The following is a 15,947-nucleotide window of genomic DNA, read 5'->3' on the forward strand; positions in this document are numbered from 1 at the left end:
TTGTCAAAGAATACCAAAATCGAGGAAAAAGTGATGATACCCAGGAGAGTGAAGCATAACTGGCTAGATGCTGATTAAAATCTCTCATCTGTGGACTGGTATTAAGTACCAAAAGAGAGTGATCCTAACACGATACTGTCAAAACTAACAATTTTTACAATATCTTTAGGCAACTCAACATGACCATTTATTTATTCTTATTTGTAACTTACCACCAATCAACATATAAAGGATAAAATAGAATTCCCTGTTTTTTCCAAATCAAAACTTACTGAAGTTACTCTTTGCAAACTGAAGGAACAGCAAAAGGAGTTTAATGACTTACAGAAGGGCAGGTGGGGAGAGCACTTTTTAGATCTATAAATGAATTTCTTTCCAGAGGCATTAAATACGCCTGACTGCTAGAACACTGCTTATAGTATTGTATATGCTCAATAAATACATATTGAATGAATGAATGGGACCTGGAACGTTATTTCTCTTTCAGAATATATAAATATAGTGACAGTGTGCAATTTCTACCATAATGATCAGAATTAACTTCATTTTCCAGTACTTTATAGTTTTACCATAAAATACCACTACATGAATGTATTCTTCTTTGCATTTGACTTGAACTTATAAATCGAAGTTGTTACCTTTTGATATGTTAAGCTTCAGAGGTAGTGAGTGCACGAAGGAGTAAAGGACAGACATCTTCAGAGTTTTCAAGTACTAGCACTTTCTTTCTTTTCCTTCTCACCACTCAGTCTTTTCACCCCAGTAGGGTACTTTTAATAATATGGAATTTCTCCTTAAAAGACACACACTTAAGTGCTATTGATGAGAAGAGAACACGACATACCTTACAGTACAGTTTGGCTTTGTGTTTTGTAAACCTTGTTTATGTTGGTTTTAAATCTTAGGCAAAAGTACACTGTGGACCTCCAGAGCTGTAAGTGGGTAAATAAAATAAACGCTGTAATTTTTCAAAGCAGCACTGAATGCCAAGACTCTGATATTATCATTCCAGCTTACACTGACCAGCTTAAGGGTATTCGTATCCTGTTATTCTCAAGAATTTACAAGGAAACCTAAAACCGTTGGAAAAGACAATGGAAAATGTCATGCAGATTTTTAGATGAATCAACTACGATAAAAAAAAAATTTAATTAGCTTGTCTGGTGAACTGGAGTGAAATAAAAAAATGCAGAGATGAGATATCCAAGCTCCCATCTCCTTGTTCTCTTTTATATGATGTGGCCATGAGGTAATCCTACTCCAGAGACTTTTTTTCATTAGATTTTTAAAATCTGATACAACTGATATCAAGATCCATAGGAGCTGAAAATGTAGGTTGAAAAAAAGGGGGCAGAGTAACAATGCTTTTGCTTCCCTATGATGTATTTTAGTAGAAGGTGCCGCATCTTCAGATGATTTATATGAGTCACTATGTTACAAGACTCCAGGGGGCACGATTTGATGGCATATACTGTGACCGGCGCCCCCTGCGGTTGTGCAGTGGGGCTGCACAAACCATGCTGATTTTGGCTTCAGGAATGTTTTCCATGTGTTGTTCTAGGAGGAAAAATATTTTCTAATCTTTCATGGTATTCCTGTTTTTTTAACATCCACCGCAGTCTATAAACAATATCAGCACGGCTAATTTTAAACAGCTTTTTCATGGGGCTTTAACCAGAAATAAAGGTAGGAACTTCATAGGCCATAGGAAAGGTACTGCCCATGCGACACACTTTACGTCTGAAAACACAGGTTTTCAAATGGAAGAAGGAAACTGGCAACTCGAGAAGATAGTGGCTTATTGGGCTAGAATCCGAGTTCTTTACCAAATCAAGATTCTTCTTAGAATCCTCCTCAGTCATTTTCAGTTCAGTGGAGATTCTATATGGGAAGTAGTTCTTCCGAACCTTTGTAAAACCTTTTTCTAACTCACTGTACAAGGCATGTTTGTAGAGCGTGGACAGATGTGACCTCAGCTTTAGGGGTTGTTTGAAGTCATAGCAGTTTAATTGCACTCATGTGACAATGCACATGCATTTGTGGAGTGAGGACGTATTATCATTTTTTAAACCCGGAAAGTCTTAATGCAGAATAAGAGGAGTTACTTGGAAGACTTTGCCAGCTAATAAAGAATATTCTGAAAAAATAGAAAAGGTGACTTAGGTATGTTGACAGAGCAAGCAATGTTTATTTTTCTAAGATTTTATTTATTATTTATTTGAGAGAGAGAGAGAGTGTTCCCACGCACATGCGCTGGTGGGGAGAGGGAGAGAGAGAATCTCAAGCAGACTCCCCACTGAGCATGGAGCCCTGACAGGACTTGACCTCAGGACCTTGAGATCATGAACTGAGTGGAAACCAGGAGTCAGACACTTAACCAACTGAGCCACCCAGGCACCCCAAGCAATGTTTTTTAATTACCAAAGATTGCTATTGGAAAAAAAGTGATTTATCTTTTTTTCCCCTAAATTTATTTCTATTTTTTTTCTAATTTTGTCTTTCAAAAAATTTGAGCCTTCCTCAAATTTTACTTCTTTCACTAAGTTTTCTCTGCCTCTCTCTTCTCAGATCTCTGATTTCCTACAGCCTACGGGAGTCTGTAGAATTCAGTAATTAAGTACTTGACCACTGTCAGAGTGGGTTGGTGTCCTCCTCCACCACTTACAAGCCAGGTGACCTTGGGCAAGCCACTTGACCTCTGTTTGCATTGATATTCTCACTTGAGAAATGCAGACAATAATAGTACCTGCTTCATGTGGTTATTATGAATATTCAAATAGGAAAAAAAAACTGTAAAGCACAACTAAGCACTTAGTGGCAGTTTCTCTTAATAGATACCACATGGTGCAATATTTGTTTCTTGTAATGATTTGTCTTAATTATTTTCTAGGGCATAATATATACACATAAAACATAAGCCTCATGTTTGGGTTTTCCATGCTTGGGTTTTATATATCCAGTTTTTGTTTGTTTAGTTGGTGTTTGGATATAAGTTTTCTGGGTCGGGACCTGTATCATTTACTGTTTTCGTTTGTAACAGACTTGATTTTTTAGAGGAGTTTTAAGTTCACAGTAAAATTGAGTGGGAAGTAGAGTTCCCATTTATTTACCCCTGTCCCCACATATGCAGAGCCTCTCCCATTATCAATACCGCCCCCGCTCAGCCCCAACCAGAGTGGGACATTTGTTATAATTGGTAAACCTACATTGACACTTCATTATCACCGAGAGTCCATACTTTACATTAGGGTTCCCTCTTGGCATTGTACATTCTATGATTGACAGATGTATAACGACATATATCCACCATTATAGTATCATACAGGGTAGTTTTACTACCCTAAAAATCTGTGTTCAGCCTCTTTATCCCTTCTCTGCTCTAGCCCCTGGCAACCATTTATCTTTTTTACTGTCTTTGTAATTTTGCCTTTTCAAGAATGTCATGCACTTGGAATCATGTAGTGAGGAGCCTTTTCAGACTGGTTTCTTTCATTTATGAACATGTATATACATTTCCTCCATGTCTTTTTCTGGCTTGATAGGTCATTTGTTGTTAGCGTTGAATAATATTCCATTGTCTGGATGTACCACAATTTATTTGTGCTTTTAGCTACCGAAGGACATCTTGGTTGTTTCCAAGTTCTGGTAATTATGAATAAAGCTGCTGTAGACATATCATATTTTTTAAAATTTCCTATAGTCTGTCATATAAAGGTAATGATTTTTAGCCCTTAGTATTCTAGATCTTAGATCTGATAAGGACTTAGAAGTAGCGTATTACGTACAAGGCAACTGAAGACCGAGAGACATGGTATTCACTAACACTGTTCACATAGTTCATTTTCCTTTCCTACTATGAAATTTTTTCCTAAATACAATGAAGAAAATCTAAAAATTAGAATGCCATTTAAAAAATATTACCAAGGATTTGATGTGGTGAGAATAAGGACTGAGAATTATTGTACCAAATGAAATAATCAATGTTTTTTAAGAATAAATTTAATAAGTTGTAGCCATGATTTTTTTCTCATTGTTTTATAACTGCTTAATTATAACTTCATTATAACTTTATGAGTTTTCCCCCTAAATTAGGCATTGTACATTTTCAATTATCTTTTGGTTAGTTCGAATTTTGAATTTTTCCCAGTAGTCAATGCCCACTTTGAACTGACTGAGCCTTGCTGTTTTAACAGGTTGCGGTGGGGAGTTGTCTGGAACCACAGGCTCCTTCAGCAGCCCTGGATACCCTAACACATATCCCCCCAACAAGGAGTGCATCTGGTACATTACCACAGCCCCTGGGAGTAGCATTCAGCTCACCATCCACGACTTTGATGTGGAGTATCATGCAAGGTGCAACTTTGACGTCCTGGAGGTAGGAATTTAGAATGTTTATCAGCACATTGCAGATTTGCGGTAGAATTGCAGATCATTCTGAAAAACTCCCTAAATTATTTCCAGTGGCCAGCAGTGTTCTATGTTCAGACGTTTTGATGAGTATCAGTTCTTTGTGAGTGATGATGATGAACAAATGGGATTCATATCTCAGTTTGGGTTTCCTTAAAAGCAGTGCCTGAAGGACTTGGTGGCAGGCAATTTAACTGGGAGATGTACCAGGAAGCAGGAGTGAGGGGACAGCAGGAGGGAGGGTGAAGGAGGAAGAGCCAGTGAGGGGAGCCCCTGGGGGCCACTTGGGCTTAATCCCACTGGGACCCTCAGAGGTGCTATGAGGACTGATCGTCAGAACCACCCCTCGGAGGATGTGAGTCTGAGGCACTGGTCCCCCGATTCCTGTCCCCACTGGTGGATTGCACTCGGGATTGTTACTGCCCCACACTTCAGTCTGAGAAAGCTCCCTTAGGAAAGGCAGTGGGGCGGCAGGGTGTAAAGAAAGGGTGGTCTTGGGGGTGAGACCGCAGGTGCAGCTGCCATCGAGGGGGAGTCCACATGGTGCAGGGTGCAAAATGCAACACAACTGCACAGGGTTTACCTCAGATAACTGAGATGACCTTTGAGAATCTATTAGAATCAGGGATCTGGTCATTAGGATTGGAAACTGTCTGCAAAATGTAATGGCTTCCTACACACGAAGCTCCTATCTCTGGAGATGGCTGTAGCGCTTCATGACAAGGGTTCTGTAGCTACTAGAATTTCAGCCCCACAAAGGGCCGGGTATTTGTTTGTTTTGGTTTTGCTTTACTGCTATGCCTGCGGCAGAATACTTGGTAAATAGTAAAACACTTGGTATATATTTGTGGAATGAAGGAAAGCATATATATCTCTGATCGACACACCATAATAACGCACATTGCTGGTGGTTTGTGAAGGGATTTTTGACATCCATTTTCCCATTTGAATGTTAAATAATCCCGCGAAGGAAGAAGGGAATTTTGTCCCCATTTTACCATCGTCAAAACAGAGGCGCCAAAATATCGATGGGTTTTTCCATGACCACCAGGACAGTGAGTGGAAGAGCTCAGCACTGAATCCATCCACTACTCAATGCTCCACGTAAGCCAGTACAAAAAGATAGTGATGGGCAGTGCGCAAAGTGTTGAGGTGAGCGGCATGGACTTTAGAGGAAACTTTAACACTTAAAAACTTCATTTAATTACAAAATAAGTTCTTTCTTTCTTTCTTTTTTAAGATTTTATTTATTTATTTGTCAGAGAGAGAGAGAGAGAGAACATGCAGGGGGAGCAGCAGGCAGAGGGAGAAGCAGGCTCCCGCCTGAGCGAGGAGCCTGATGCAGGGCTCAATCCCAGGACCCTGGGATCATGACCTGAGCTGAAGGCAGATGTTTAACCAACTGAGCCACCCAGGCATCCCAACAACTTCTTTCTCTGGAAAGAAATGGGGTTCTCAAGCCATGCCCTCACTGAGTGGACACAGAACTCCAGAACTGTACTGAGCAGCTCCGGGCTCTCTGGGGAGGATGATGCTGCAGTAAGTGAAATCAGAGACGGAGCTGGTTAAGTCGTCGGGTTAAAACCTCTACCCTTGTCTTTATGTCGGTCCTGGTTGTTGCCAAGTCATGACTCCATCTCAGAAGAGGAAAGGTTTTTAGGAAGAGAGAACAAGGTGGCTCGCGAAATTCACACTCACAGTAGGAGTCGGAGTAACACTCGCATGTGGAAGGTTCAAACGGTGTTTCTGGCCAGCAAGGATGTTTTTCGGTGGCATAAAACCCCCTAGCACTTACAAAGGGTTGGCAGCGGACTTTTCCACAGCAATGTGAAATGTTCCTAACCCTTCATTTTCATATTCCAAAGCCCATGTGATTGTTGCCCACTTGGCAAAATGTAAATGGGTTCATTGTGCTGAGGGTTTTGTCACACCCATTACATGAGAAAGCAGACTGGGGCTGTTCCTGGCAAGCAGCTCAGGGAACAGGGGGACAAGGCAGGGTCCCTGCATTTAGGCAGGTGCCGTGCCTGCCCAGAAAGTACTCTGAGGAGAGGCTATGGTCACCTGGGGGCTTATTTTTAAATTGTTAGGACGATGTGCTCTCCCAGGTTCCATCAAAATCAGGGTTTGGGGAAAATATTTCAAGCCCCTTACATATTTTGGGAAAGCTTACTTCTGAAGGCTGAAATGAGTAACCCCCTTACTTTTTGTTCAAAAACCTTATTTGACATCTTGGCAAGTGCTCCTGTCAGGTGGAAAGTGCTGTCATAAATCGGCACTACTGATGATAAAATGATTTTTTCCATCCCTCATACCATAGCTGCTGATAACATGCCAGCAATAGGTTTCAAAATGTTCCCCGGGTGGCTCTGTGGCCTTGAGACACTACCGGCTTTCTTGACCCACCTGTGCATTATCCTTTCCTGTTCTGAGCACAGCCACGTAGGACCTCTCTGTCACCAGGCATGGGGCTTACCTGGTTTTCACTAGATTTTATCAGGAGCCGATATTTTTTTCCCCCGCAAAAATCAGTGTCCAGAAAGTGGCCACTTGCATTAAGCAACAGCCGTTTGGTTACTCATAACCCTGGAATGCTGACTTGATTGTAACAATAAATGGAGCTAACAGAGCAGAAAGAAATGTTCAAAACAGATTAAAACCATAGGCTTTGAAATGTTCTATATCCTGAGCATTTGCTAAAAACACATTTTTTAATCTCTGATCATCAGACCCGTTTTTTTCCCCTCAAAGTTTAGTCATATGCTGTAGTCGAATGAACCACACCCTGAAATTCTTTCCATCTTTTTCCTCTTTTGAAGAGTCATGCGTTAAACTGTTGGTGTTTTTTGGGGAAGCCAAAAGTACTGTTCTATTGTTTGGGTCATGGAAACACTCTGGCTGGTTTTACTTCAGTCTCTTGAGAAAGGAGCCTGAATCCGCAGAAAGCAGTAAAGGAAATCCACTCCTTGGGGCCATAAATCAAGACAATTGCTTGGTGTGGGCAGTTGACTCCCCCTGGTCTCTGCAAGGGTCTGTCACAAGCCCAGCCCCGTAAGATGGGAAGCAAAGAATGTCTGAAGCGGCAGCGTTGATTCTCCTGCAGGCTTCTAGGCCCAGCAGACTCATACCCTCATACCCTTTATGTTTGTGATCTTAAGGGGACCCCGAGCAGGGAAAACAAAGAATATTTTGCCGACGTGCAAGTTTTCTTTGTCAGAACTAAAGCCTGTGCTCAGTGTTCTGTCCAAATATGTGGTGTTTACTGGGCTCGGTTGATTGGGAGCACATGCTGTCAGTTTCATGCTCTGAGGACTGGGTTCTGGGCAAAGAAGGGGGCAGGCAAATCTTGAACATGGGAAAGGACACCGTAAACCAGAAGCGGTCTGCTCCTTCCATTTGCATATGTGTACGTGTAAAGGGCCACACAGGGCTCCTGAAAGTCCTGCTTTTGTTGGGACTTAGGGGGCCACACAAACATAGCTCCTCCTATGAAAATAAGCTTGAAGCCATCCGCCTGCTTCATTCCTTTGCAATTAAAGTCCTTGTGCTCAGCCCTCTGTGAACAGCAGTTTCATTCATTTTGGCCCTTCCCGCATGGCTGGGGGAAATTAATCAGACAAAGAAATCATTATAGATTCAAGTCACACACACGCCTCACCAAAGTAGGCTTCTTGTTCTCCCTCTCTCCCCTCAGAGAACACTTGAGTGATTCCCCCTATCAGTCAACAGCTGCCCTGAAGGTGGGCGAGGGCCTGGGGCGGGAGGAATGGGGAGAGCACTTGGAGGGGGGAGAGCTGCGCAGTTGCCAGGAGTGGGAGGGCCCTGCGCACAATCTCCCCAGGCACTGCTTTCCTGGTTCCCCTTCCGCCCTGGAACACCGAATTAGGAGCATATACATGTGGGGGAGGGGGAAGGACCCAGATAACGTTATGCCTGGAAACTGTCACCAAAAACGGTCTTTCTGCTACAAATTCGAGTTTGGCAAGGCCTGGAGGTAGGGGTTCAATACCTTTTGTTTGATTCTTAAACCTTCTTGCCCCCTTCTCCTACACCCCCTGTTGACCCCCCCAACTGAGAAATCTGTGCATGAGGAGTTAGAGACCTGCCCTGGGCTGAGCCCATCTGCCTGAAAGATGTGACTCTGAGACCCCAGGGTGGGGGTGGGGGGCACTTGCTGGGAGGAATGTGTCCCTGGGGCACTGGGTCCTGGTCAGGTAGATGGTTGCAAATCAGAGGAACCTAGGAGACCTGAGGACACTTGAGATGGATTTAGAGGGAGCTGTCCAGATACTGGACTGAGTCCAGGGCAATTCCCCGTAGGAAGTCATCTGCTCTTGATCATTTTCCCGCTGGCGGGATTCTGGGATTAAGTTCAGAGAGAATCTGGGGGCGTCCCTTCTTAAGGATACCACAGAACACACTGATACAGAGGTTATATTTTCACTCTCTCTGAAGAAGCAAAATATTATATTAAATGCCTAATCTTATAATGTATTCAAATTGCAAAGTGGAAGATCCTGAAAAATCTAATGGGGAGATTGATAGCTTTCAGCGAACCGACTTTTACAGACAAAATGGCTTTATGCTAAGACTATTCCCATGTGCTTAGACGAGTTAGACAATCAGACTTGATATACTGTTTCATCGGCAATGCCTCTGCCAAAGAAAGCAGGAAATCCTAGGGAGATGTGGAAAGAGGAAGAGGGGAGATAGGGAAGATTCTGGAATAATCTCTTCAGTTCAGCTGTACAATTCTGACTGATAGAATAAGCAGGCATTTTGTGGGTGGTTGAATTTGTGTGTTCCTAGGGCTGAGGGAGTGCCTTTGAAAATCCAGCTCAAGTTTACAGTTCATCCCCACCCAGGAAGGCTGAGATTTCAGTCTCTCGTGATAATAGAATCCAAGAGCTGATGGTAAAACAAGGTCAGGGGAAGGGCTGTCATTGCTTAAATATATCTCTTCATTTCAGTCCTTTTTTCTACATCCCGTCTTAGGTCTATGGAGGCCCTGATTTCCACTCTCCCCGAATAGCCCAGTTGTGTGCCCAGAGATCATCTGAGAATCCCATGCAGGTCTCTAGCACTGGATACGAGCTAGCCATCCGCTTCAAGACCGACAGCTCTATAAATGGGAGAGGCTTCAATGCCTCATGGCAAGCAGTCCCCGGAGGTGAGTAAACCAAGGAAGCATCTCAAAATACTCGAGCTGAACCCTTATAAAGTTTATGAAATGATGGGAGAGAAGTATGAAACCTAACATAGTGACACCTTTGTGACTCCTCAAATGGCAAATACTGCTTTGGCATTTATTCTTTCCTGAAAAAAATGTGATAGAATGCAACTTCCAGGGTTAAAATATGTGAAAACTAGTGCATGCAAGGTTGCAAGCACATGGTGAAAGCAGAAGTGGGGTGATTGGTTAGACTAACTTAACCTCTAAGGGCCTCGAGCCCATTCACCGGCCTCAAATTTGGGCATCAGCAAAGTGATAAGTTACTTCATGCCATGGTATAGATCTTTGAATGCTTGGCGGATGCCCAAACTGTAAATGTGAAATTTGTGAATTCCAAGGAATTACCGTGTATTATACAGTGACTTTCTGCCCAGGATCTTAGGTTGTCTAAAAATATTTACCTGTTGCAGATTTTTTTAAATAAAAAAAAAATGAATGCACAAAAATATTCGAGTGGATGTTAACCTATACAACTACTAATAAAGCCTGTTTGCTGGCTGCTTACCATGTGCCAGGCATCTGTTTTGTTCTATGAGCATGATCTCATTTCATCCCTCACAACCACCCTATGAGGGAAGTTAATTTCAAATCCTCACCTTACTAATGAGGAAATCGAAATTTAGAGAAGTTAGTACTTGTCCAAAGTCACATAGCTAGGAAATGCCAAAGCAGAGATGTGACCCCAGGCTACCCCTCGGCCCCACTTTTGGAAACTTAAGGTGGTATAGTAGGTGTGTTGGAGCTTTCCTAAAGTTAATAATGCGTGAATTTAATGAGGATTATATATATGATTATGTATATACATAGTGTTTAGATTACCCAAAATGATTGTCAGCTATTAGAAAATAATACTACATTTTTCTATTATAGGTTTATATTATCATAACTCCAAGATAGGATAACTCATAGAGGTAGACATTGATAGGTATTTGATAATATCATAGGAATAAAAAGACTGAATAACCATACCAGGCCCAGAATATTAAATTTTAAAAGACAGATATTAAATTATTCAAAACATACACTACTAAGTTATCAAAATTCTTAGGAGATGTGTTATTCTTACCATATATTATATTTTTAGAGAACAAAGAAGAGCCATTTTGTGGCTTTATGAGAACATGATTTTATTTATACTTATTTTTCAGTATTTAAAATTTTTTTTAAAATTACTTTTGTCATCAATATTTAAATTATTTGAGGGATTTTCTTAGTCATCCTTCTTCATTTTGTTGGGATGAATGAATTACTGGTGGATATTCCGTTCTGCACAATGTTTAGCATCAACTACATAAAACAGGTGGTTGAACAAAGCAGCATGTTGTTCTGTGCTACCAGGTCATGGGGCAAAGTTTTATGCATCAGGGATTCCTCTCATTTTTGAATTGTGTTTCCTACTTACAGGTTGTGGTGGGATTTTCCAGGCTCCCAATGGAGAGATTCATTCTCCAAATTATCCCAGTCCTTATAGGCGTAATACCGACTGCTCTTGGGTCATTCGGGTGGAAAGAAATCACCGTGTTCTTTTGAACTTCACTGATTTTGACCTTGAACCTCAGGACTCTTGTATTACGGTAGGTGACACAAATTTCAAGCACCGTCTTTAGTCAAACCTGGGTCAGAACATTGCCTTGTGAGCATATGTAGTACATGCATTAGTTACGGCTATTTTCAGTGTCAAATCATGGGAAACCCAACCATTGACAACTTAAAATATAAGAACATTTACTTTTTTACCTAAATACAGATCAGGAGGTAGTTGGTCTGAGTTTAGCAACTCAGTTTCTATTTTACCATCCTTAGTGTGTTGATTTGTCATTTAGTGTTTGTTTCCTCATGGTCAAAAAATGGCTGCAGTAGCTCTGAACATCCTGCCTGAGTACAGATGCAGAGAAAGGGAGAAGGAATAAAGCTGTTTGTTTCTATTTTGTATTTTTTTAATCAAGGAAGCAAAATTTTCACACAAGTACCCTTACATATATCATTGGTCAGAGTTAGCTGCAAGAGAGAATAGGAAACTTTTAATGGAACGAATTTATCATAACTACTTCAAATCAGTTATTATTAAGCCTCTGGGAGTTTTCATGGGTTCTACTTTTCTTGAGATCAGGATATCTCAATCTGCTACTTGAACAAATCAATGTCTGATAGGACAGAATAAATTGGGAGATGGAGATGGAGGAAAGAGAGATGTCTATTAGTTGGTCAGATGACCAAAGTTTCTGTCACTACCTTCAACCTGAAACTAATGCTTTATCCTTAATGTAAGAGTGAATGAGGATGTATTTTAAGATTTCCTTTTTGTTTTCCATTTGATTTTTTTTGGTTATCTGATTTTTTAACCAAAGATTTTCCATCTTTCATTTGTTATTTAGAGACATTTCATTCAAATATAAAACAGATTCTCTTGGCTAATAGACTTTCTATTTTAGTTTTCTGACAGTTTCTCACATAAACTCCAACTGGCTAAACTCCAAATTTAACTCAGAAAAACTCAAAAGTTGTTTCACATTTTTCAAAGTAGTCCAGTCAAATGGTCTGATTTCAAATACTGTTTTACAAGATAAAACCAGTAATCTACTTAAAAGATCAGTTGATTTATGACTATGTATTAGTCTTTTAAATGAATCTTCAGAGTTTAGGTTGGCAAAGCATTGTATGAAGTATATAGCAAAGTATACACTTGCCATAATGGTGACTCAGACCAACTCTCCTGACAAAGACAATTTAAACATTTTAGGTGATATTAAAAAACACCTTCCTAAATGTAGCAAAGAACTCACAAGATAGTATGAAATTTCTGAGTTAGTATTTGAGAGATGTGAGTCTAGTATTTGAGATAGCTTTTACCTATAGGGCATTTGCTGATCCAGAAGGGGTTAACAGCACCTCTGTGAGCCTCTCAGGGCAAAGAGGAGCAAAGTTTGAGTTCCGAGACAGAATAGGGTGGAAGTCCTGGCAAACCATCCCATATCCTAGGTAAAAGGAAAGTAAAACAGCCTTCACAGAGACTGCATCCCAACTTTGAGTCACCTGAGCGGCCCCCAAAATCTGAAGCCATGGAATAATGAGAGAACACCCTGTACTGTTAATATATCTTTGGACATCTGACAAAAGCAATTTAGAATCTTCTTCAAAGGGAGATAAAGTCATCCTAGGTCTCATTTCTACTAATAATTTTTCATGGGCAATAACCAGCACACTACCAAAGTTGTGCATGTATCTGAGGAGATAATATAACATAAATGAGATACAATATGAGTAACAGACAATGGACACAAATATACTAACATGGCAGATTGGTAAACAATTATGATTACTAAGGTCATGGAGATAAAAGTCAAACTTTAAAATCTCAGCAAGGAACTGCAAACTATAAAAAGTGATGTTGCAAATATGAATGGGAACCAATTAAAATGTTTAGAACTGGATAAAATAAATAGCTTAAATTAAGATCTAGTCAAAGTGGATTTTTGGTTTTAGTTTTGGTGGGGTTTGGTTGGTATTTTAGACAGTTTAGACAGAGATGAAGAGAGAAATAGTGAACTGGAAGGTAAATCAGAAGAATCTATCTGGGGAAAAAGCATGGAGGAGCAAAAGGATGGAAAAGATAGAAGAGAGGTTAAGACACATAGAGGAGGCTTATAAAAGATAGAACATACATTTAATTGTAATCTCAGAAGGAAAAGTGAGAGATAAATGGAACAGAAGCAATATTTGAAAAGCTAAGGACTAAGGCCTTTCTAAAACTGATTAAAGACATCACATTTACAAAAACAAGAATCCCAAGGAACCCAAACAACTAAGCGAGTAGATATAGAAAGAGAAATAAATAGAAAGATATAGTAATCTAAAAAAACTAAAGATAAAGGGAAAATGTTACAATCAGCCAGGGGAGTGAGTAGGGGAACAGATTGCCTTTTAGGAAGTGGCAGACTGAACCCTGACTTTTCAACAGTGATAATTAGAAGGAGAAAAGACAATGGAATGGCATCTTCAGTCTAAAGAAAGAAAATAACTACCAACCAGGGACTCTGTACTCTCCTAAAACAGTCTTTAAGAATGAAGTTGAAATAAAGCACTGAAACAGAAAAGGGGTCTTCAAGAGAAGTTCAGATGGGCCGGAAACAAATTGTTTACCTCATAGATTTGCCTGAAGTGGGCAATTCTACACCATTTGGTGCCAGGTGCAGTATCTTCTCTTCTCTTTGGTAAAGGCCATAACCCATAGAATTCAATACATGAAAGTGTATCAACAAAACAAAGCCTAGGTCAAAGGCACGCCCAGCATGGCTGCATTTTTTCCCCTCCCGTATTCATGAGTAGAGCCTTCCACCTACATGAGATATAAATATACAGACAGGGTTTGCTATTAACACTGCCATATCTCAGCCTGCAGCTGGGCTTGACTTCACAAACTTAGCAGGAGGCAACAGATAGGAGGAAGTGAAGCCTCAAATACGATCTGGTCATAGGCATGGAGACAGGAAAATAAACCCAGAGACAGGTGCTGGGAGGAGTTCAGTCTGGCAGATGAGGTAAAATATAAAATGTAATGGTCCAAACAAGTTGTCGGGAAAAGGGGCTCCTGTATGAATAGTTGGAGTGTCCCTGCCAGCGGGCAGATGGAGCGATCAGAAGCAGATGCCACTAAAGCACTTGAGCAAGACTTTGGTATAAAAAGTGAGTTACAGCAACCTCACGGTGCCGCAGTTAAGAAGCCTAGCCCCGTGGTGGGGAAGACCTGGGGCTGAACCTGAATTTTGCCATTTTCAGGCTGTGTTGCCTTGGAGAAAGTTAACTTTTCAGCTTTGGTTTCTTTAACTGTGAAATGGGGAAAATAAGAGTAACTGTGTCAGATTTGTTGTTGGGATATTTGAGAGGATGTAAGTGACCTGCTTTTCATGTAGAAAGGTATTTGATTCATGCTGGCCATAACCATCATGATGCTGATGGTGAGTGCCCTCCACGAGGCATGTTCAATGAGCCCTGGGAGAGGGAATGGAGAGCATGGAATACTAGAAGGAGCAATGGGCTGAAGATCCAGGGTTCCCCATCTGTGATCATGGGCCTCAAGGACATCAGTGAAAGAAGATCCTGCTTAGGAACCTTTCTCATAGCACAGGGCCTATCATCTCATGTACCTAGGACTCCATAACTGTAGTAATCATCATGAGAAAACAGGAGGAGTGATTCATTTGGATCTGGAAGCCAGGGAAGGTTTCACGTTGGAGATGCCATTTGAGTGCAGAATTTCACCAACAAAATTTGTGGTAGTGAGGCCAAGAGAAAAGGCCTTGGGAAACTAATAGGGGAAATTGTGCACAGAGATATGACTACGCACAGACCTGTGGGAATAGAAAAGGTGTACGGGAATGTAGCTACCTGTGGGTGAGCATGTAGAGACCAAGAGTCTATAGAAGACATTCTGAGAGGCCGCAGGGTTGGACAAACTCTCTCATGCTTTCTGAATCAGACATTATCCTATAGAGAGTATGGGGTTAATGGAAGTTTTCTGTAAAACAGAGTATCACACCTCAAAACTGTATTTTACAATGGTAACAGGCAGCCGAGTGAGGACTGGGTTAGCAGCGAAAGAGAAAGTAGCAGGAAGGCTGTTTGGGAAGCTATGGAAAAACCTTGGGCAGTGACCTTGGGTGTGGCAAGAAAGCGACGTATTGGAGAACTCATGGTGGAGAACTCACCAAAATTTAGAGACTAATTACATGGTAGAGGGTGAGGTGGGTGATAGAAATGAGGGAGTTAAATCTATTCACTTGAAGAATAAGTGAGTGATAATTCTACAAAGTAAGTGAGTAAAGGGGTAGATACTACGAGTTTGATAAGGAAACTTTTCAGTTTAGAGGTCTACACCATGGCCCTTACAGAGTGTGACATAGGAGTTTAGTGTTCAGGATGGCATCTGAGCTGTATGTGTACATTTGAGGATATTTCTCTATATCTGGGTATTTGTTAAAGCCACAGAAGTAAGTGTGATCACTTATAATCACATTTTCTAAAGAGAAAAGGGCCAAGTAAATTCTTTGGAAAATAACACCATTTAAGGAGCAAATGGAGGAACAGAGGAAGAGAAGACTAAGAAAAGGCACTCAGAAGTAGGTGGAGAACCAGAGAGAGTGGTAGTATAGAAATGAAGAGTGAAGCCAATTTTAAGAGCAGATGATCAAAGGTATCAAATCCAGCAGATTTGATCAACTAGGAAGGGGGTTGAAGCAAGGCCACAGGATTCAGTCTTTGATGACCTTGTAAGGAGCAGGATGGGCATGGGTAGTAGTGGAAGACACTA

At 40.9% G+C, this 15,947-nt stretch overlaps 1 protein-coding gene across 1 annotated transcript in view; it reads left to right on the forward strand.

The window, feature by feature from the left end:
• The window catches only part of CUBN (cubilin), a 256,991-nt gene that overhangs the window by 106,326 nt on the left and 134,718 nt on the right, over positions 1-15,947 (forward strand). The window contains exons 29-31 of the mRNA XM_026479003.4: positions 4,194-4,375; positions 9,403-9,577; positions 11,045-11,214. Of these exons, the coding sequence (XP_026334788.3) occupies positions 4,194-4,375; positions 9,403-9,577; positions 11,045-11,214 (527 nt within the window). The remainder of the gene's footprint in view (positions 1-4,193; positions 4,376-9,402; positions 9,578-11,044; positions 11,215-15,947) is intronic.

This window comes from Ursus arctos, unplaced genomic scaffold, assembly GCF_023065955.2.
Source record: "Ursus arctos isolate Adak ecotype North America unplaced genomic scaffold, UrsArc2.0 scaffold_30, whole genome shotgun sequence".
Lineage (NCBI taxonomy): Eukaryota > Metazoa > Chordata > Mammalia > Carnivora > Ursidae > Ursus > Ursus arctos.